The following is a 22,570-nucleotide window of genomic DNA, read 5'->3' as shown; positions in this document are numbered from 1 at the left end:
AAGGAGTCCATACTTTACTCGTGGTTTTGTCCTTAAGCCAAGGCGTGAAAGGTAGAACTGTTTGAGGGTTTGACCCCAACAAATCAACTCTACTTTATTTAATTTAATTTAATTATTATTTTATTATTATTTCCTTGAAGTTACTAACTCGTTTATTATTTTGTAGTTGCAAACAAACAGAATCAAAGTAAGAATTATGTTCCTTTTATTTCTATTATTTTACTAACGATTTTATATTGTTGGAATTATGGTTGAATTGCTTATAATATTAATGTTTATTTTTATTCTATTATTTTTATGATCACCATATTGCATGTTTAAAGGGAATATGTAATTGAAAATCACGCCTAATAAGATAATTTGGACAACCTATTTAGGTTCCTTTTTAATAATCTTGTTATTAATTCAAGTGATCACTAATATTTTAGAATTATATGTTGCATTAATATTCAACCAATTTAGCCTAATAATAGTTTGGAGCAAATTGAATATTTTGTTTGTATGCCTTTAAGATCACAGGAATCACTTTTCATAATAAGAATCGAGTAGAGGCCAATACGGGCGAATGTGACTCCATGACTCACTTCGTACCATCATCCCCGATCCTTCTTTCGTGGTTCCGAACCATATGGAGTTAGTAATCTCATGGATTATGAATGGGGTGTAACCTTCACGGGTCAATCGTTGTTGCCTATCGTTGTCCCTTATTCTTGGTTGTCTTTTTATGATCCGTGAACGGTTTACAAGTTCCTTAAAAACTTGTTGGTGGCTCCCTACTTTCCTTGTCCCTAATCGCATATGTCAATTCCCACTTCCTATGAGTGCCAAGCATATTCACAACATGCTTTAACGTAGGCGCACTTCAAACGCGCCTACAATAGTTAATCGTGTGGGTTACCATCAATAAATCAATCAATGATAAACCCTAATTTCTTCTATCTTTTTAAGTCAATAGATATCACCAACATTATGGTGATTACACCAATTCTCTAAGTACAAGATTTAGGATCAGTTCTATTCATCTTATTTCAATGATTTCAGGTATTGTAATAAGTTCATATAAATTCACTTCATGAATAATAAGTTCTTATAAGGGTTATTCAAGTACAAATTACAACTAAAACACAGATTTTTATATGTGGTTGGCCGCACCGTATGACCAGCCATTATAGAGGTTATTTCGTGTGTGGCCAGCCATTATAGAGTTTACTTTGTTAGTGTAATAGGGGTTACTTGGTCATTGTTAAAGGGGGTGGTCATTGTTAAAGGGGTTACTTCGCCAATGTTATAGGGTTACTCGGTCAGTGTTATACGTGTTACTCAATAAAACACACCATTAGTCGGTGCAAAATATAAGATCATTTAGTTTTTATATTGAAAATTTAGATGAATGTTTGAAGATTCCAAATAACCTTTAAACAACGAGATCAACCCATATTTCATAAATTTTTTTTTAATTTATTTTTTATTATTGGTAAGGAAGACCCATAGTAGACCTCAACCCTTATGTTTTTCATTCTAATATTTGCAAGCAAGGCTCTTGAGAGTAGAGGGGAGAGTATGAGAATCCCTGCCCCAAATACCGTCACTTGATAGCTTAGGATTCGAACCCCATACCTCTAAAATTTGAGGTATTAATTACCAATTGAGCCAACACTTACTTATTATATATTCCATAAAATTGAGAAGATTAATGAGACGTTGAATTTTATCCAATCTCCTTACACTTGGCTCTCCTCAACAATATTACACATATCATAAGAATAATGACTAGGATATAACACATCTATTTGTTGATCAATCTAATGGTAGGGCTCACATTGATTTAGATAATCCTAATTAATTAAATCAATTAGAAACTAAAACCACATACTATGGGTAAAGTGCTAATTATCATCAACCAACTAGTGGAAAGTGATAAAAACAGCTACATATATACATATTGCCAATTTGCGTTTTAATTTACAAACCCATTTAAACATTTATTATAGTCCCCAACTCTACATAAGCTCTCTCTCTTTTTCTTAACATCCCTCTTCATTTCAAATCATTTCTGCGCTAAAACCCTCTAAATAAACCAAATCATCACTCAACTTAAAATTAGTGTATGATTACAATCTAGTTATACCATAACTACAACATCGTCAAAACCTTAATCGGAGAAGGGTGGGTTCGGTTACATAAACAAAGATCAAGTTCGTTACACTTTTTCACCATCAAAATTCGTTTCAATTCCCGTGATATATATATTGTCTCTCTTTTCATGCTTTCGTTCCCGGAAAGTTACATCTAAGATTCTAAGGTCAGATTATTCATCATTTCTTACTAAAAAGACATTCTATTTTTCCTTAAAAATTAATTCATTAATAGAAGAATCATACTTTTTTTTTTTTCTACGTTTACTTAAGGCTTAAATTAGAAATAATTTGACAAAATATTCGCGAAATAATATAGTTACGATGAAACCCAAACAAATAGCAAGGATAATGATGGCTAGAGGTAGAGAAGAGAGAATGGAAGGATCAACGTCGTCTTCGTCGTCGAATCGAGAGGAGGATTTTGTGGTGGAGCGGCCGCGAGAACGGCTGTATGCATCGGTCGGAAGCCGGTTCAACTTGCTAGTGACGGAGTTTAGCCACGAGTCGAGTCAAAGGCAGTTTACAAGAGAAGGGTTCTTCGTTGGTGTTAAGGATCTTTACCATGGTCTTGTTATTCATCCAGAGCACAACAGGTATGTAGAGACTAGAGAGTATCACATTCTCCATTTTGTTTTTACTGTTTTGATTTATTTTTAGCATATTGTTATTCGATTTGTTTGTTATCCGTACGTTAAATAAGGAAAATAGATAGTGTAACTAATGATTAATTCATTTTCGTCAAAAAATAAAAGTAAATAAAAAAAAATGACTGATTTCTTTTAAAATCGGCGGAACTACGGCCAGCCTCATATAATGTTTCTAAATTTAATTATTTGTTCATTTTCTTTTTTATAAATGATAACATATAACAAAATTATTTTATTTTGACCACATGAATAGTGAGTTAAAATTACAAGAAAAAAACAATTATTGTTTTTATTTTTTTGTTTTGTTTTTAATATTTTTTTTTTTATTAAAGATGCATCCGGCAGCAGCTTTTGAGTAGCTTTAAGCTAACTTTAGTGGTTTGACATTAATTGTGATAGTAGTTGTTAGATATTAACTGCGATAGTAGCTGTTAGCTATTAACCGTAGAGGTAGTTGTTAGCTGTTAACTATGATAGTAACTATTAGCTATTATCGATAAAATTATAAAAAAACATAGAAGAAAAATTCCAACAACAACCTAATATTTCACAAAAGTTACTCAAACTAATAAATTCTACTCCCACACTACATTGCGAAACACTCATTTTTTTTTTTACTAAGTAATAGTTTGAATAAGTCAAACCACTAAAAGTTACTCAAAATCTAGTGTCGAATATGCTTTTTGAAAGTTAGAGGTATCTGTTTCGAGGTGTTTTTTTTTTTTTTTTACCCTGTATATTAGAAGGTGACAACTAGTAAAATGTTACTATACTAAACACCCAAACTTAATTATTTATGTACATAGCTAACAGCTTGTTGGCAGTTAAAAATAGTTCGTTACTTCCACAGCTATCAACTATCTCTGTAGCTACATTTTTCCGAACATGGCCATGGTTGTGGAGTTAGATATTAGTTCTATTAGTTATGGTAATATCCGGTAACTGTGCAATTACTTTATAGTTGTTAACAAGCTGTTAGCTTTGAAGATAGATAATTAACCTATTATGAGTGTTTGGTAAGTAGCTATTGACTAGCTGATGTTGCATATAATATATTTTTTCTTAAAAGTATAGGATGCATCCCCAATTTATTTTCCTTATAAACAATCAAATTTTAATTAATGACATTTCGTAAATAAATCAACAACACATCTCAATCAAATCAAGATTGCATTTTTGTAACTAAATCAACATTTGTGGAACCCACATTTAATAAAAGTTGTTGACTTATTTACAAAAATGTCACTGTGTAAACATTTTTTTTATATATTTTCTCAAAGTATAGATTAAAACATCAATAGATACTTAACAGCTACTTTTACCACTTAAAGCTACGAATCCCAACCACTACATTACCAAACGCCACTTATGATGATTTAACTTGGTCAAACCACTAAAAGTTATCCAAAAGTTACTCAATAGCTAACGGTTGGCGAGATAGGGGAGGAGTGATTTTTATTTCTCTTTTATCATTTATTTATTTATTTTAAAGAATTAACTATTTATACCAATTATACATTAACACGTATCATGGGTAATCTATTTACTCCCTCAATTTTAACATACTTGCTCCACTTTTCATTTCCATACGTTTTAAAATATTTGCTCTATTTTCTTATTTAGAGCTTTTATAATATTTAAGTTATTTCTCGGGGGCGCCCCAGTTTCTCTTCTTGAGAAACAAGAAGCGTTTCTCTAATGACATTTATGAAATTATAGCTTATTGGGAATTGTTAAGTAATAGTATTTTAATGTAAAGAAGTGCTGACTAATATGACTATAGCAATCACTCATACTGGTGATGTGGAACCATTTAGACGGTGTGAAATGGTAATTAACGACGTTCTTCAACATCCATTCAAGTTATCGTTACAACCAAAGTTACTCCACATTAGAAAATTTTCACTTACAGTACAAGGTTCCAGATCCGATCGGAAAACTTGAACGAAAGTGAAGTTTAGTTCAAATTGCTGTATGTAGTTGTCTTCAGATCTCGTCGCCCCCTGCCGTCTTCAACCTCCTTAGTCTTCCCGGCGGCTTCGCCGCCAAATCAAACGAAAAACCATAGAAAAAATGGAGAAATTAGGGATTGGTTAACCCTTAAGGGTAGGGTTTGACTTTCACCTCCATTGAAGATGTGCCTGCAATTTGATTTCTCCATTGATGGAGGTGAGGGAATGGATGGAGGAAGGAGGAGGTCGTGAAGGGGAAATTTCAGGAGGGTAACTTCTTTAATAAGAGGGTTACCTCGTTGACGGAAGACTTAACCCTTGGTAACTTTAAAATAAACAGAAAAATGAAAAAGTCACATTTACCCTTAAGTTCCTGCGCAAATGTACAAGTTTAACCCCTTGAGATAATTCTCAAGTATCTCAAGAAGATAAACTGGGAATTACCCTTATTTCTTTCAATTGGTAGACCCAACATAAATCATATTTTATTAATTTCATATTCTTTTTCATCCAATTCTCTCAACATCTACTTTTTCTTTTTACAATGTTTTATTCTTTTACCTATCCACTACTTCCATATTTTATTACTTTCTCCAATTTCTCCTAAAATTCCATGCATAGAGAAATAAAACAAGTACTACCTTCGGATCATATTATATGCAACTTTGAGGTATTATTTGTGAGATATAAAAAATTCCAAAGTTGCATATAATATGATCTCGAGGTAGTATTTGAAAAAGGAGGGAGTACTTGTTAAACAAACTTACAATTTTTTTTTTTTGACATGTTTAAAATTTAGACCTCAAAAGTTGTAATATTAAGAAAAATGTTGTCTTATTTTAAAATTTCAACCTTTAACGGTTACTCGTATATTATTTATAATTTTTTTAAAAAATTATAATTCAAAGAAAAAGTATGCTTCACAAGAAAATAATAATTATGAACACTATTCAAAGGTGGGCTCAATTTAGTTTTTGGTTGTAATTAATCTAATTATAATGAAGTTTGTTGTGCAATTTTTTTCCTACTATAATTAAGCGGGAAAATGTGTGTGATGTGGGACGCAGTTTGCTCTTATGTCACAAATTTAGTTATTAACAGCATTAACAATAAAAATATGTAAACAAATATTTTTAGGAGTATAAAAGTTTGCTCATTATTTTTAAGAGTTTTAAAAAAAAAAGGTAATGAACATTAACGAGGGAAAATATATACTTCCTTCGTTCTTTTTTTATTGCACTATGAGCGATTTCACGCTTGCCAATGCATTATTTTAGCTGTTAATATCTTCTATTATACGTTTGTAAAAATTATAAAAATTTGATATTTGAAAAAGAGATTTCGAGACGAATTTAAGTAGATCTCTCATGACTATATTTTTCCTAATGGATAAATCACAAATGATGGTCAAAGAACGTTAAGTAAATAGTGTCAAAGTCCAAATGATGCAATAAAATAAAAACGGAGAAAGTAAATAACATTTTAAAAGGCATATCAATCAAACACTTTTTATTAGTCATCTCAAACTTTAAAAGGTACTCGTAGGAATATGGTTTTGAAAGAACAAAGTGAGCATAGTGTTCAACTAACAAATACCGGGTACAAAAATTTATTTAGATACCCTGTTCATCCCTTCACCTTATTTTTGTTATATTGAAATTATTTTTACTGAACTAAATTATTATTGTTGTTATTCAAAAAAAAAAAATTATTATTGCTGAAATGAAAATATTTTTTCTAAATTGAAATTAATTTTGTTGAACTGAAATTATTTTTACTGAATATCTATTATATTTCATATTTAAATTTACTGGTTTTTGCTGAACTAAATTATTTTTACTGAACTGAACTTATTTTTAATAAATATTATTTTTTTAGGGTGAAGTAAACAGAGTCTTACACAGATAAATTTACTTGGGTTTTATGTGAACTAAAATTAGGGAATGTCTTAACCGGTAATTGTGATAGATTTACAAATTTATAATAGTAATTCGTACGGAGTATCAAATAAGCACATTTTTGTAACAAAATCAAATATTTTCATAGTAACTAGAATCACAATTTTTTGTATGTGGCATGTTGTACCGTACGACAGGGGTTACTCGGTCGAGTTTTCGGGTCATGGGTTACTCGAGTTGCCAGAGTTACTCGAGTTACTCGGTTAGGGGTTATTTGGGTAGCTGGGGTTGTTCAAGTTACTCGGTCACCGGTTACTTGAGTTCCTCCTGACCGAGAAACCCCTCAAGTAACCCTTGACCGAGTAACCCCTAGAGTAATCCATGATTAAACCTCTCGAAACCGAGTAACCCCTCAAGTAATCTCTGACCGAACTCTCGAGTAACCCCTGATCGAACTCCTTAAATAACTCCTAACCGAGTAACTTGAGTAACCCCTGACCGAGTAACTCGAGTAACCCTTGACCATGTAACTCGAATAACCCTTAACTGAGTAATCTCTTAAGTAACCCTTGACCGATTGAACCCCATGAGTAACCCCTGTCCGAACCTCTCAAATAACCCCTGACCGTATAATTCGAGTAGCCCCTGACTAAATAACTCTGATAATCCCTAACAAAATAACTCAGTTAACCCCTATAACACTTTTACGATAGCTGCAATTAAAAGTTAGAATTTAGGCTTTTCAAAAATGTGCTTACTCGTATTTAGTTTAGTACTATGCGTTGCGACCAAACGGCCTCTAGATTGGAAGACCGACGGTCAGACGCAATTAGATTACGTCTTTATTTGACTGTTTTCTTTTGAAAGTTGGGTCTCTTTGATTTTGCGTTCCCCTTTATAGATTCCTTACATTTACAATCTAGCTGGTGTCTAACAGAGCCAATGTTATTCCTTAATTTGGAATCTTAATGACATTAAGATTTGATTTTGTCACAAAAATAAGTGATATCTATTTGAAATAAAACGGTAAAGGCTACATATACAATTGTTGTATGTGATCCCTACATACAACCATAATTTATCATGTTTTTATTGGCTAAAATTATAGGTCCAAGTTCCATTTGAATTCAATTTATATTTGACACCTAGTTTTCTTCCCTTTTTTATGATATGTCAAACTTCTAATGGTATTATATGTCAGTATGTGTATCAGCTCTCAAATAAAACATAAAATAAACCAACATGACTTTAATCAAAATTGATCTAAATCAGGAAATCAATAGTGAATCAACTTAGATCAGAGCCACATGTTCCTGACTCGCTTCTTGTATGCGTGACACAATAGATGCACTCCTATTATATCTGTGTATGTCATTACTAAAGCTACAAATAATCAAATAATGGAAAAATGAAATCTAATAATTCCATCTTTGACATTTATACTCTAAACAATCCTACCTTTTCGAAATTTGAAAATAATCTCAAAATAGTTGGAAGGGAATTAAGTTTTAGGCTCTGTTCACAAACATTTGTATACACCCCGGCTTAAGCCCGGTTCACTTCACCTTAAAAAAAGTATTAAGTAAAAATAATTTCAGTTCAATAAAAATAAGTTCAGTGTATTAAATATTTTTCAGTAAAAATAAGTTAGTTCATAAAATTTAGTTATCTTTAAAAAAAATTATAATAGAAAATTAGTAAAAATAATTTCAGTTCAGTAAAAATAATTTAAGTTCAGCAAATATAATTTTGTATCAGTAAAAATAATTTCAGTTCAGCAAAAATGAGGTCAAGTGAACGAAGCCTTATAATAATGTTAACATATATTAAAATATACGTTAAAAAAATTTACAATAACTTTTAGCCAATTTGAAGTAACATTTAATAACCTTCTTTGGATAAATTTGAACCTAATATGATTTTACTTAAAATAGGTCATGTGGCAGTTCTAATTTTTTTTTTTCTTTAGTATTCCACCCGTTTCACCCTTATGGCTAGTCCAGATTTAGGGATCGATTCTAAAAGATATGAAGTATTTACTTTCACATGTATACAATAATGAGATATGATAACGTAACATTTATTTATACTCCCTCCGTGTTTTTTAAGTGTATTTTCGGCCGTGTTTTTTTAAGTGTTACACTTCCTTTTTTAGAAAAAAAACTACATTAATATATTATATCTCTCTCCTCTCATGGTCCCCACCCAAACCATACTACTTTTTTTTATTATATCTTTACTCTCACATTCATTATTTTTCAATAAACTATTAATCCCACTATCTTTCTTTTACAATGTTTGAATACTCTAACTACCTCACTTATCTCTTATTTTATTTAAGTCAATTAATTTGCCTAAAACTATGTGCCGGTCAAACTGCAACACTTAAAAAAACACTGAGGGAGTATATGGGTGACTAAGTAATTTTAATTTATAGTAGGTAATTTTTGATCATTTTAAAGTAACATACATAATTATTCATGGATTATATTTATTGTAAACCCAGTTGATCTAAAAGTCTGTAAAAAAATCAACTGGTTGTTGGTGTAGTAGTGAATGGAATTACCCTTGGTAGAAAGAACCCGTGTTCGATCCACCGCAACAACAATTGAGATGGAATTGAAACCTAAACACTCAAAACTGATCTCCAATTGACCAAAAAAAGTTGAACAGGGTGGAACTTCATACGTAAATTAACTATTACCTCAGTTAACTATTATTTGCAACAAATGAATATTTTATATCTCACAAATAATACCCTTTTGTTGCAAATAATAGCCAACGGAGGTAGTATAACACTTGATTTGATTACGTTATGCTTGCGCTGTTGTGCACAATCACATTTATGATATGGATGTCCATTGTCCATTAACAATTTTTAAAGTCACTTTTGTGGTATCGTATTAAATTTAAAGTCCATCCATCTTAATCCAATCCTACCACAATATTTGCTCGTGACGTAAAAATCCAAGTTGAAACAAATAACTCGTAATAGTTATTCCTTAACATGTTTGATTTACCATGTAAATTGTAAATCACACTATCTACCAATTACCATCAAAATCTCTCTCTCCTTTTTTTTTTTTTTAATTTTTTTTTATATATTTATTTTTTATAATTAGGGTACTGATATATGTAGGACTACATATGATGACAAAACAATAGCACTGATGCAAGGGGATGAAAAATATAATTTTGCAAAAGGAATAACTGATCATTCTCATTACTCTGGACTGAGTACAGTGTACCAAATATATACAATAAGACAAGAGAAAAAGCAAAGGAAATCAGAAAAAAAAAAATAACGGCAAAGATTCTCCTATTTTAGGAATAAAACATACACACTAGGAGGCTGGCACTAAGTAGCTGGCATAACTAATTTGATTCTCTTGAATGAATTACCAAGATAACCCTGCTTCATTACCCCCCTTCAAGCTGAGTGCTTGGAAGATCGAGCACCAAGCTTGTGCAATAGATGCTGATGCTGAGTGACTGAGAGTCCCTTTGTGAGAATGTCAGCAATCTGATCTTGAGAAGAAACATAAGAAGTAACAAGATCACCAGATTTTACACCATGTCTCTGACATAATGACAATCAATTTCCACCTGTTTAGTTCTCTCATGCAGAACTGGGTTTGCAGCAATAGCTATAGCAACCTTATTGTCACAATAGAGAACAATAGAACCAAGATGAGACAAGCCTAGATCTTTCAGAAGAGCCTTTAACCAAGTGACCTCACAGGCAGTTAAAGCCATGGCCCTGTATTCTGCTTCAGCAGATGATTTTGCAACAACTGGTTGTTTCTTGGATTTCCAAGAAATAGGGGACTGACCTAAGAGTATACAATAGCCTGTTGTAGATCTCCTTGAAGTATGACAACTTGCCCAATCACTGTCACAGAATGCAGTAAGCTCAGCAGCAGAAGAAGAGGCAAGTAGGACACCCTGAGATGTGGTACCAGCTAAATATCTCATGACTCTTTTTATTGCTTGCATATGAGTAGAAGTGGGAGAATGCATAAACTGACTTAACAGTTGGACAGTGAAAGAAATATCTGGCCTAGTTATAGTCAGATATATGAGTTTACCAAGAAGTTTCTGATAGAGAACAGGATTAGGAAGGGGAGTGCCTTTATCAGAAGAGAGTTGCAAGTGTGAATCAATAGGTAGCTTGAGGGGTTTAGCATTGATCATACCCTGTTCTTTCAGCAAATCAGTAGTATATTTCTTTTGAGACAGAAAAATGCCTTGAGCAATGTGATCAACTTCAAGGCCTAGGAAATATCTCAGAGGTCCCAAGTCTTTCATTTGAAAATGAGAGCTAAGAAAAACTTTCAAATCACTTATTTCTTGGTTGTCATTACCAGTGATCAAAAGATCATCAACATAAATTAATATAGCAGTGAAAGAGGAATCCTGGGTCCTAGTGAAAAGACTGTAATCAGACTTAGACTGTGTGAAACCATAGGTTTCAATTGAAGATGTCAATTTCACAAACCATTGTCTGGGAGCCTGTTTTAGGCCATATAAGGATTTAGTGAGTTTGCAGACTAACTGAGATGATTTTACTGGTGTTTTGCCCTCTGAATCAACACTGATTCTAGAGCCTAAACCAGTGTAGCCTTGAGGGAGAGTCATGTACAGATCTTCAACCAAGTCACCATGCAAGAAAGCATTAGTGACATCCATTTGAGAAGTGAACCAGCCTTTCATAGCAGCAACATCAAGTAAAGCCCTAACAGTTGTCATTTTGGCAACAGGTGCAAAAGTCTCACTATAATCCAGACCAAACTGTTGCCTGTATCCTAAAACAACAATCCTAGCTTTGTGCCTCTCAATATCACCATTGGACTTATACTTTGTTTTATAAATCCATTTGCATCCAATGGCCCTTTTACCTTCAGGAAGAGCAGTCACAAGCCATGTGCCATTCTTTTCACACTGTTCAAGTTCTTGATTCATTGCAGTGACCCAATTAGAGTTAGTGACAGCATGTTTGTACAGAACTGGATCTTGACTTGTATTGAGAGAAGACATAAAGCAGTGAAATTCTTGAGTGATTTCTTGAGCTGCAAGGTTAGAAATCTGCATATCAGATTTTTTCTTTGGTTGAATGTAGTCTTTCACCCAAAAGGGTGGTTTGATGACTCTAGAACTGTGTCTAACTTGATTATCAATATCAAGTGATTGGGAAGCAGAACTGGGAATAGGAACAGAATTGTGAGGAATATGAGTGTGATTGTTATGAGGAGATGAAGGAGATATTGGAGAAGAATGAAGGTGAGAGGAAGTGGGTGAGTTTGAAACATCAGAAATATCAGTGTTATGATTGAACTCAGATAGTTCATCCATATATGCAGTATTGAAATTGTTCTGATCAGACAGAACAAGTGGAACTGGTTGCATATAATGCTCAAGAGAAGATAATTGAATGGAAAAATTGTTTCATTAAAAGTGACATCTCTTGAGACAAAAATTTTCTTTGTTTTTATATCAAGAAGCCTATAGCCTTTCTGAGATATAGGGTAACCCAAGAAAACACATGGTACTCCCCTGGACTGAAATTTATCAGAGATAGTGCTAGGGTTAGCTGCAAAAGCTAGGCATAAAAAAACTCTAAGATGTGAGTAATCTGGAACACTTTTAAACAGCACCTCAAAAGGAGACTTGTTTTGCAGATCAGGAGTTGGGAGTCTATTTATCAAGTGTACAACAGTCATGACACACTCTCCCCAATAAGATATTGATAACCCTGCCTGAAATCTTAATGCTCTAGCAATTTCAAGGATGTGCCTGTGCTTCCTCTCCACTCTAGCATTTTGTTGTGGTCTGTCCACACAAGATGTTTGATGTATGATTCCAAGTGCTGCAAAAAATTCTTGACAAAATTGATCATGAAATTCCAGGGCATTATCAGATCTCAGAAATTTGATTTTCTGATTGAAGTGAGTTGCAGCATAATTAGAAAACTCCTTGAGCTTGGAAAGGGATTCTGATTTTTGCTGCAGAAGATATATCCAAGTAGCTCTGGAGTGATCATCCACAATTGTTAGAAAATACCTATATTTTCCCCTGGTACAGACCTTGTAAGGTCCCCAAATATCCATGTGTATCAGTTCAAATAACTGAGAGGCTCTAGAAGAACTCGGTTCAAATGGCAATTTTGTGAATTTTGCCATTGGACAAGTAACACACACTTGACTTTTCTCAGATATTGTTTTGTTAACACATGGAATATGTTTGAGCTTGCTCAAAGAAGCATGCCCAAGTCTATGATGCCATATTGCAAATGACACTTCAGCAAGAGCAGAGTTAACACTCAAGCAAGTTTGAGAGGTTTTAGGACTATTAGACACAAGATCATCAGTAAAAGAGGAAGGTGAAAGATAATACAGTCCATTTCTGACCTTTCCAATTCCTTTCACCTTTTTAGAAACAGTATCTTTGATAATACAGTGCGTGTTGCTGAAAGACACTTCACACTGTGAGTCCTTCATCAACTTATGAACTGAAAGAAGATTATGCCTAAAATTTGGCACAACCAAGACATTATTCAGATAAAGAGAATTAGGAAGCTCTACGGTCTCAATATGAGACACTTGGGATGTAGCACCTGTAGGAAGATTGATAGTAAGAGATGGCTGACATATTCTGGGATTAGTGATGAATTGCAGAGAGGATGTCATGTGATCCGAGGCTCCTGAGTCAACTATCCACTCATTGGAACCAACATCAGCTGCATGACAAGACACCATGCCTGAGAAGCTATGGTCCAATTCATCATCTGTATCACCTCCTTTCACATGAGCAGGAAGTTATCTTAGCAGTTGATCAAATTGTTGTTGTGTGAGAATCACATTCCCAGAGCTTGGAGCCCCAAGCAATCCAGATGTCTGAGCAACATCAGCCAATTTTGGAGATGATTTGCCCCATTTAGAGTCCTGTGGTCTATGTTGCACAGCAATAGTCTTAGATTTGTGGTGCCAACTGGGGTACCCCACCACTTTCCAGCATCTATCTGGTGTGTGACCCCTAATGCCACACACAGAGCAAGTAGCTGACCTTAGATCACCAGTGACAAAGTTCTGAGGCCTTGTGTTTGCAGAATTTCTGGGATTTCCAGAGTGTCCTGTGTTTCTGCTATACATAGCTGAAACATCATGGTCAATATGTGAAGAGAGCAATACCTCTCTTTGACTCTCCTCTTGTTGCAGCATAGAACAAGCACAGTCAACAGTGGGCAGGGGAGTGAGCATGAGCAATTGGCTTCTCATAGCTCCAAATTGTTCATCCAACCCATTTAAGAATTGGAACAATTTTTGCTCTTCCTGATACTTAGATTTAGCATTTAATAGAGATTTAATCTCAGCATTTGATTCAGTCACAACAGGTAATGAACTCATATCATCTATTTCCTCCCACAGACTAGACATGCTAGTAAAATAAACATTTATAGAGCTACCATTTTGTTTCAGATTATACAAATCCTTATTTAACTTATACTTCCTAGAACCATTAGTCATAGAAAAGCGTTTTTCAAGTTGAATCCATGTTTCTCTAGCAGTGTTAACAAATAAAACAGATTTTCTGATAGTATCAGATAAACATGCATGAATCCAAGAGATTACCATTGCATTGTAGGTATCCTATTGTTCTGCTTTTACAGGATCTGCAGCATAATTAGATCGAAGAACAGTTCCCAAAACAAAGCCAACTTTCTTCTTAGCTGAGAGAGCTATCTCCATTAAGCGTTTCCAGGATCTGTAATCTGCAGAACCATTAAGCTTTGCAACAATGATGGAGTAAGATCCATCATTAGGGTGTAAATACAACACACTATTAGTGTCAGCTGCCAGTAGAGCAAAAATGAAGAAGAAGAATAGAAGCAAGAAGAAGAAAAGGAAGAGAGAAGATAAATAGAGGAATAAAAATATGAGAAGAAGAACAGCTGAAATCAAAAACAAACGAGGATGATATTCTTCTGCTATCAACAATCCCGATGTTGCATCATAGCTCTGATACCATGATGACAAAACAATAGCACTGATGCAAGGGGATGAAAAATATAATTTTGCAGAAGGAATAACTGATCATTCTCATTACTCTGGACTGAGTACAGTGTACCAAATATATACAATAAGGCAAGAGAAAAAGCAAAGGAAATCTGAAAAAAATAACGGTAAAGATTCTCCTATTTTAGGAATAAAACAGACACACTAGGAGGCTGGCACTAAGTAGCTGGCATAACTGATTTGATTCTCTTGAATGAATTACCAAGATAACCCTGCTTCATTAACATATAAGCAATAAATTAACTTTTAAAAATGGATTTAGGTTGGGAATTCATGACAAAAACACGCAAGATCGGTATAATTAATTGATTTACATGGTAAGTCAGTTTAAACATCGACAAAATCCAATTTTTAGTTTTGTTTCCGGTAAAACTTTTATTCATTAAAGTGATAAAACATAACTAATGAAGTTCACGAGGAGGTAAAAAAAACCTTTTAATATACGACTTATTTTTCATAACCAATGCAATGTTAGAACATTGCTAGAAAAACTAACCTGAATAAGGCATATGCATTGTATGAAATGCTCATATAATAATGGTTATATAAGTTGAAACTCCTGTAGAACTATATTAACTTTCCTATCTCTTTAGATATTTTTTTACCATATACTACGTGTATAGATGCCAGCTAGTTAATTACGTTAATGATATAATTTTTAGGGTGGATACACAAGACCAAAAGATGGATTTCTGTCTACATTAATTGGTACATAAATCTTGTAGAACAAAGTAATGTAAGCAACTTTTGTGGAAACTATATAGTTCTTAAAAAAAAAAAATTCAGATGAGGAAATCATGAAACCTTTACATGTTAATTTGAATTGGATTAATATTATACGTAGTACATAGTTGCATGTTACACGTTCAACATATTTCGTAAGTTAAATTTTTACCTAATTTTGTAAGTTAATTTTTATTCAATTTTGTTTTGTCATGTTAAAACCAAGCAGAAAATTGTTTTGGAGTGCCATGCATTACATACACTAGGAACTGACAGTAGTGTTGTCACAATGGTGGCTGTACTATTGCAGGTGGTATAAGGCATGGGATAACATCATACTATTATGGGCAATCTACTCTTCATTCTTTACACCGATGGAGTTTGGGTTCTTCAGGGGACTTCCAGAGAACTTGTTCGTCTTAGACATTGTTGGTCAAGTTGCTTTTCTTATGGACATCGTGCTTCAATTTTTTGTCGGATACAGAGATAAACAAACTTACCGTATGGTCTACCAACGTCCTGCTATCGCCTTCAGGTCCCTTTTTTTTCTTGTCTTGAAATTTTGAGCCAAAAAATAAAAAAATGAAAATTGTTGCTCATTGATTTATATTATTCTCTTTTCTTATAATAGGTACTTGAAATCTACTTTTGTTTTGGATTTGCTCGCTTGTTTGCCTTGGGATCTTATTTATAAGGTATTTTCTTATGTAATCATCTTTTTTTTCTAACTGTCTTTCTTTATTATGTCATGTTTGTGTTTTATGGATTTCGATTATAATCTCACTTGATAGAGTCCTTGGGCTTTTGACTCATAGCTCAAGCACGAGTCACCATACAAACTCTATCTCCTTTAGAATTTCATCTGCTGTAGAGTTTATTTATGCTGCATAAATAGTTCTGTTTATAAAATGTAAACTTTAAAAATATGATTTAAGCAATTTTCTTATTATAAACATGCTGTTACAATTAAGAATTTGTACTGCTATACTGAAACAATTCCCCATATCATGTGTTGTTTTAGCTTACAAATGATGGCAGGATCCAAAAATTTGATTGTTCTGAAAACAAAATATTTGTGCAGGCTTCTCATCGAAAAGAAGCTGTGAGATACATGCTATGGATCAGGTTGTGTCGAGTACGTAAGATACATTTTTTCCTTCAGAAATTGGAGAAGGATATAAGGATCAACTACCTTTTTACTAGGATTGTAAAACTTCTTACAGTTGAACTTTACTGCACACATACAGCAGCTTGTATATTTTATTATTTAGCCACGACGATTCCTGAACGTGAAGAAGGTTACACATGGATTGGCAGTTTAACTTTGGGAGACTATAGTTATTCCCATTTCAGGGAGATTGATCTTTGGAGGAGGTATACTACATCTCTATATTTTGCCATCGTTACCATGGCTACTGTAGGTGAGCTACTCCTTTGATGTCTCAAGTGTAGAACAAAGTCGATTTAAATCTCAGCTTATAATGTCATCAGACTGTTGTCTTTCTTCAGTCGGATTTACTTGTCCTGCATTAGATTACTCTTAATATATAGTCATTGGCTTCAACAAACGATGATCCTGTTATCTTGCAGGTTATGGGGACATTCATGCTGTTAATATGAGGGAAATGATATTCATTATGATTTATGTCTCTTTTGATATGATTTTGGGTGCTTATCTGATCGGTAATATGACAGCACTGATAGTTAAAGGCTCGAAAACAGAACGATTCAGGGATAAAATGACAGAAGTGATGAAATATATGAACAGAAATAGGCTTAGCAGGGATCTTCGCAATCAGATCAAAGGTCATCTGCGTTTACAATATGAAAGTAGCTATACTGAGGCTTCTGTTCTGCAGGACATTCCCATATCACTTCGAGCTAAGGTAATGTAAAATAAGAAAAGCATCAATTATATGTTTTAATGTTTACTTCTTGTTGTTTATTATCAAAAGTAAACTAATTATGTTGTTTATGCAGATATCCCAATCATTGTACATGCCATACATTGAAAAAGTCCCTCTTTTTAAAGGATGTTCTCCAGAGTTCATCAATCAGATTGTAAGTTCCAATCCTCTTTTTTGATGCATTCTTGATGTTTCAGCTAGAAATGCATAAAAATATAAAATATCCATGGCTATAATTAGCACTTACAAGTCCACCTTTTCATTTCCTAATTCCTTGTTTAATTTGCTAAAATTATGTATAATAGAACCTATATTATGCTATCTTGTTAGTAAAAAGTATGTAGGAGCTCGATATGAATCATATTATTCATGTATAAAATCGAGATGTTTTGTACAACATATTGATGCTACATGTAGCACAAACACACTTGCGTTTTGCTGATACATGTTGAACATGGGATTCATACATAGGATTCATCAATTCTAAAAAAAATTCATTAGTGCAAAGGTCACTCTTAATTTATAGGAAAAAGAATGAAGTTAAATAAATTGATTATATGAGTTGATATATATCAGCATGCTTCTTATAATTTACCAGGGAGATTTTTTTAATTGGAGATTAAGGTTTGGTCTTAAGCTATTTCATCTGTTTATGCATTTTGAGTAAGTATAACTAATTGGAGTTTGCACTTTCGTGATGATATTGCATGCACAATGATAAATAATTCATGAGCTTCTTCATGCATATCTTTAGTAACATTGAAGAATGTTGTTTCTGTAAATCTTTTAGCGTGTTTCAGGCTTGCATATTACGGTGTTAAGTCTCTGCTCATTGATATTGAATTTTATGGATAATCTATGTACATGGTTTTACAGGTAATTAGAGTCCACGAAGAATTTTTCCTTCCCGGTGAAGTGATTTTAGAGCAAGGGAATGTGGTAGATCAACTTTATTTCATCTGTCATGGATTGCTGGTATGCCTGCATTGTTACTGCATTTTCTTTTATCCACAACATTTATGTTCGTAAATATTCTTATCCTCATGTCATTATCGAGCATTAAACTACATACTTCGTGTCTTCGTATATGATTTTTAAAGTATATAATTTCAATATATCATCTAGTGCGAAACTATAGCTATAATTCATAGTGTGCTATGAACAATTAGCTTCACATGTGGGTTTTATTTCTTGAAAAAGACATTAAATTTACACGTTATTTCATCTTTGATTCTTTATAAAAAGGAGTATTAGAATTTGGATACAGATTGCAAGATTTAAGCAATATTTCGGCTGCTCTTTTTTCTACAGGAGGAGGTAGGCATTGGGCAAGATGGATCAGAACAGATAATTTCTCGTCTTGAACCAAATAACACTTTTGGACAAATCTCCATTTTTTGCAATGTTCCTCAGCCTAGTATTATCCGAGTTATTGATCTGTGTCGGCTTCTGCGGATTGACAAAGAGTCATTAAGCAATATTATTGACATATATTTTTATGATGGGAAGAAAATCTTTGACAATCTTCTTGAGGTAATGGGGGATTTCAAACATTCTGAAATGAATTCTCATTTTATACTGTATTAAGATCAGCTTTAGTTTACATATACTTTTATCAATTATGCTCATGGAGGTTAATTGATTTAAACTTTTCTTGGTACGAAAGTGCACGAGTAATAAGTCTACCATTACTATTTGATATGCAGGGTAATAATAATGGAAAATACAACTTGAAGCAAGTTGAATCTGATATTGCATCTCACATAGCAAAGCAAGAATCAGAACTTGCTCTCAAAGTAAATAATGCTGCACACCATGGAGATCTTTATCAGCTAAAGAGTTTGCTTAATGCCGGAGCTGATCTAAAGAAGACAGATTACAATGGAAGGACTCCGCTGGTATGATACTTGATTACTTATAATAGAATTGTGTTACCCTGTAGTTTTCAGGTACACTTACACGCACCTATCATGTACGAGTAGTTTGTAACACTCAGCTTTAGCCAAATATAGATACATCCAACTAAAATTTGGGCAAATATAAATACATCTCTAAGATAATATACTAAAAGTAAAATGAAAAGCAAAGTTCACCCTCTCCACTATCTATGTCATGCACTTTGTTGTATGTCTGAGTGACATGGTAACTGTATATTGGAAGCATGTAATAATAAATGTATCAGGAAGAAATACAGCCTTTTTCTATCACTTTATATTCACTTGTTTCAGGAAAAATAAGTTCAGATAATATAAGTTCAGGAAAAATAAGTTTTTATCACGTCACCCAAGTTCAAATTACAACTAAAATAAGTTTCAATATGGTCTAATAAGTTTAGATAAACTGAGATACACTCAGATAATATAAGTTGATTAGAACCCAACCTAGTGAGAGGTCAGCTCTGTTGGATTTATTTCACTACAAATATTGGTGGCAGAATGGGTGGATTTGTAGCTTCAAATAATCAGAAATTCAGAATGCTTGATTCTTGATAACCAACAGTGATTTTGTAGCATCGTATAAATATGTAATATTTTTTGTACATAAACTGATAATGTTGAAACTTCCTCTGGCCACAGCATATAGCTGCATCAGGAGGATGCGAAGACATTGTTCTCTTCCTTATTGAAGAAGGAGCCGATGTGAACAAGACAGGTGCATTATCTATATAACCAACTTGATTTGTTTTATTTGTTCTTAAACAACATGTTTTCTAACACAGCACTCTCCCAACAGATAATTTTGGTAATACACCACTGTTAGAAGCTGTCAAAAATGGACATGACAAAGTTGCTGCGTTGTTATACAAGGAAAAGGCCAGAATCGATGTCAAAGATGTTGGTTCTTTTCTTTGCACAGTTGTTCTAAGTGGGGATGTCGAATTTCTGAAAAGAATTTTGACTAATGGAATGGATCCAAACTCTAAAGATTATGATCATAGAACTCCACTGCATGTTGCTTGTTCTCAAGGATTATATTTGATGGCGAAACTATTGGTAGAGGCTGGAGCTTATGTTACATTAAAAGACAGGTAACGACACACACATACATTGTACGCTAATGACAAGCTTTGTCTGTAATCCTAAATCAATTTATAGCCATTTATGTTAACACTAGTTCGATATCTTAAACATAAACTGATTAGAACTATCATATGATCTTGCAATAATCTCTTAAGGTAATTTTTACCTATACATATACATTGTGAATTTTTACAGATGGGGTAACACACCATTAGATGAAGCATGGATGTGTGGAAATAAGAACTTGATAAAGCTACTGGAAGCCGCAAAAGCTGCTCAACTGTCTCAATCTTCTGATCACAGTGAAGAAATGCTTGGTAATAATCAAACATTTGATCATTGTTTCAATATAAAACCACTTTTTTCTGAATTAAATCTGTTTTGTTTGTGAATTGATATGTAGAACCACACATTGTTAACTTTTTTTATTTGCTTGCAGATAAAAAGCTCCATAAGAAATGCACAGTCTTCCCATTCCACCCATGGGGAACAAAAGAAAACCGAAAACCAGGGATTGTTTTATGGCTTCCGCGTACAATAGATGAGTTGATTAGGTTGGCATCAGAAAAGTTAAACTTTCTTACAGGTTCATGTATATTATCAGAAGATGGTGGTAAAATTCTGGATGTAGATATGATTGAAAATGGTCAAAAGTTGTTTCTTATAAGTGAAACAGAATAGGCTATGTTTGACTCCTTCCTCCCTTCTTCATGTATAACTAGTTGTTCACTTGTTCTATGCTATCACTAATTTGTATGTATAATCTTTGTAGAATATAGTACAGTTGTTCGACGCCTTTTTATTTTTCTATAGATTAAGTTTTACACATCCTTGATTAGTAACTGAGGTTCGAATAAAACGACTGAATTGCTTTGTGAGCTAATGATTAGGGTAAAATACATTGATGTATTTGTAGAAGATGAATTGATCCAACATTGTAGATAGAATATCAATGTCAAGGGTTAGTAACTCAAGGGTTGTAAGTATTGCAACCGATTCTTATTGTACACGAACAATGTGTTACGATTTCAGATTTCTAAAGTTAATATTGTGAAGTAGCTGAATTGAAAACCAATTTTTTTAACAAGTATGAATGTATGATTTATGTAAGCTTAGAGCTTGTGTTTCCTAGGCAATGAAATACATTTGATTTATCTCTAGCTTAGACCAAGTAAAAAGCACGTAAGAAAACAATTCAAAGACGCTTAGCTTGAAAACATTTTGGGCTCAAAATTCTAACCAAGTTTACTATTTGTACAATCTCTATATAATTGTGAAATCAAAATCTAAGGAAAAAAGTTAGATTTTTCAAACAAATTTATCTCTATGCAAAATAACAAGATAAAACATAATTATAGACATTTTATCTCAAGTTCTCAACACTCGAAAAAGGAGCCAGACTTTTACTAAACTAAACAAGTAGCATATAAGCATGGCCTCATCCTCTTAATTATTTTTTGATAATACTGTAATTTTTTTTATTATGATTTTTAGAATATTTTAAATTTAGTTTCAAAGCATTTCATATAATTTCGAAATTTATATAATACTTTCTCCGTTTTTTAAGTTGCCACACTTTTATTTTTATAGTCTCTTAGACAATTTTTTAAGAGGAGAGAGGTAGAGAGAAAAATAAGAGAAACCCATATGGGTAAGAGAGAAATAAAGAGAAAGAAATATCAAAAATAAAAAAGTGTTACAACTAATTACAATTTTTAAAATAAGAAAGTGTAGCAAAAGAAACAAAGGAAGTATCATTTTTGGCTTAAAAATAAATACTTTTTAATGTCTATGATTGTGCCATATATATATTATCCTTAAATTGTCCATCAACGAATTAAAAGTGGTATCAAATAAAAGGAACAACAAACAAAACAACAACTGTCAACCCAAAAAACTAAAACAGAAAATACAACTAACGACGCTGGGCACCAGCCAACCAGTGAACAGGATTGACCCACAAACGAGGAAACTTTTGAACCTGACAAACTAAAAGAGACTGAACAGAAGCCCGCAACTCCTGAATGAGCCACCAATTAGAGATTTCCATTGAATCAGAAGGAGGAAGAAGAGCAAGGAGGGCAGCACAATCTTTATAAATCCAGATTTTCAAAAAACCTTTACGAATAGAAAACTCCAAGCCCCATATACAAGTCTGAAGCTCAGACTGCAACGCTGAACTTGCCATAAAAGCCCGACAACCACCTCCCAAA

General features: G+C 33.2%; 1 protein-coding gene across 2 annotated transcripts; it reads left to right on the top strand.

The window, feature by feature from the left end:
- Window positions 1-1,796: 1,796 nt before the first annotated feature.
- On the top strand, window positions 1,797-21,364 carry LOC110738969 (potassium channel SKOR-like). Of its 2 annotated transcripts, XM_021919410.1 has the most exons (14): window positions 1,797-2,302; window positions 2,455-2,731; window positions 15,741-15,965; window positions 16,062-16,125; window positions 16,512-16,851; window positions 17,021-17,316; window positions 17,411-17,491; window positions 18,214-18,312; window positions 18,649-18,870; window positions 19,044-19,235; window positions 19,914-19,989; window positions 20,071-20,365; window positions 20,553-20,674; window positions 20,797-21,364. In XM_021919410.1, exons 2-14 carry the CDS (start codon window positions 2,460-2,462, stop codon window positions 21,036-21,038), a joined length of 2,526 nt encoding a protein of 841 aa, XP_021775102.1. In that variant the 5' UTR covers window positions 1,797-2,302; window positions 2,455-2,459; the 3' UTR covers window positions 21,039-21,364. The 2 variants fall into 2 exon arrangements, with proteins under 2 accessions (XP_021775102.1, XP_021775103.1); XM_021919411.1 differs by lacking the exons at window positions 1,797-2,302; window positions 2,455-2,731 and adding an exon at window positions 14,731-14,814.
- The last annotated feature ends 1,206 nt before the right edge of the window (window positions 21,365-22,570 follow it).

The sequence above is a fragment of the Chenopodium quinoa genome, unplaced genomic scaffold, assembly GCF_001683475.1.
Source record: "Chenopodium quinoa cultivar QQ74 unplaced genomic scaffold, ASM168347v1, whole genome shotgun sequence".
In the NCBI taxonomy this organism is placed as follows: Eukaryota; Viridiplantae; Streptophyta; class Magnoliopsida; order Caryophyllales; family Amaranthaceae; genus Chenopodium; species Chenopodium quinoa.
The sequence above is the reverse complement of the archived record's forward strand: the minus strand, read 5'-3'. Positions and strand labels throughout refer to the sequence as shown.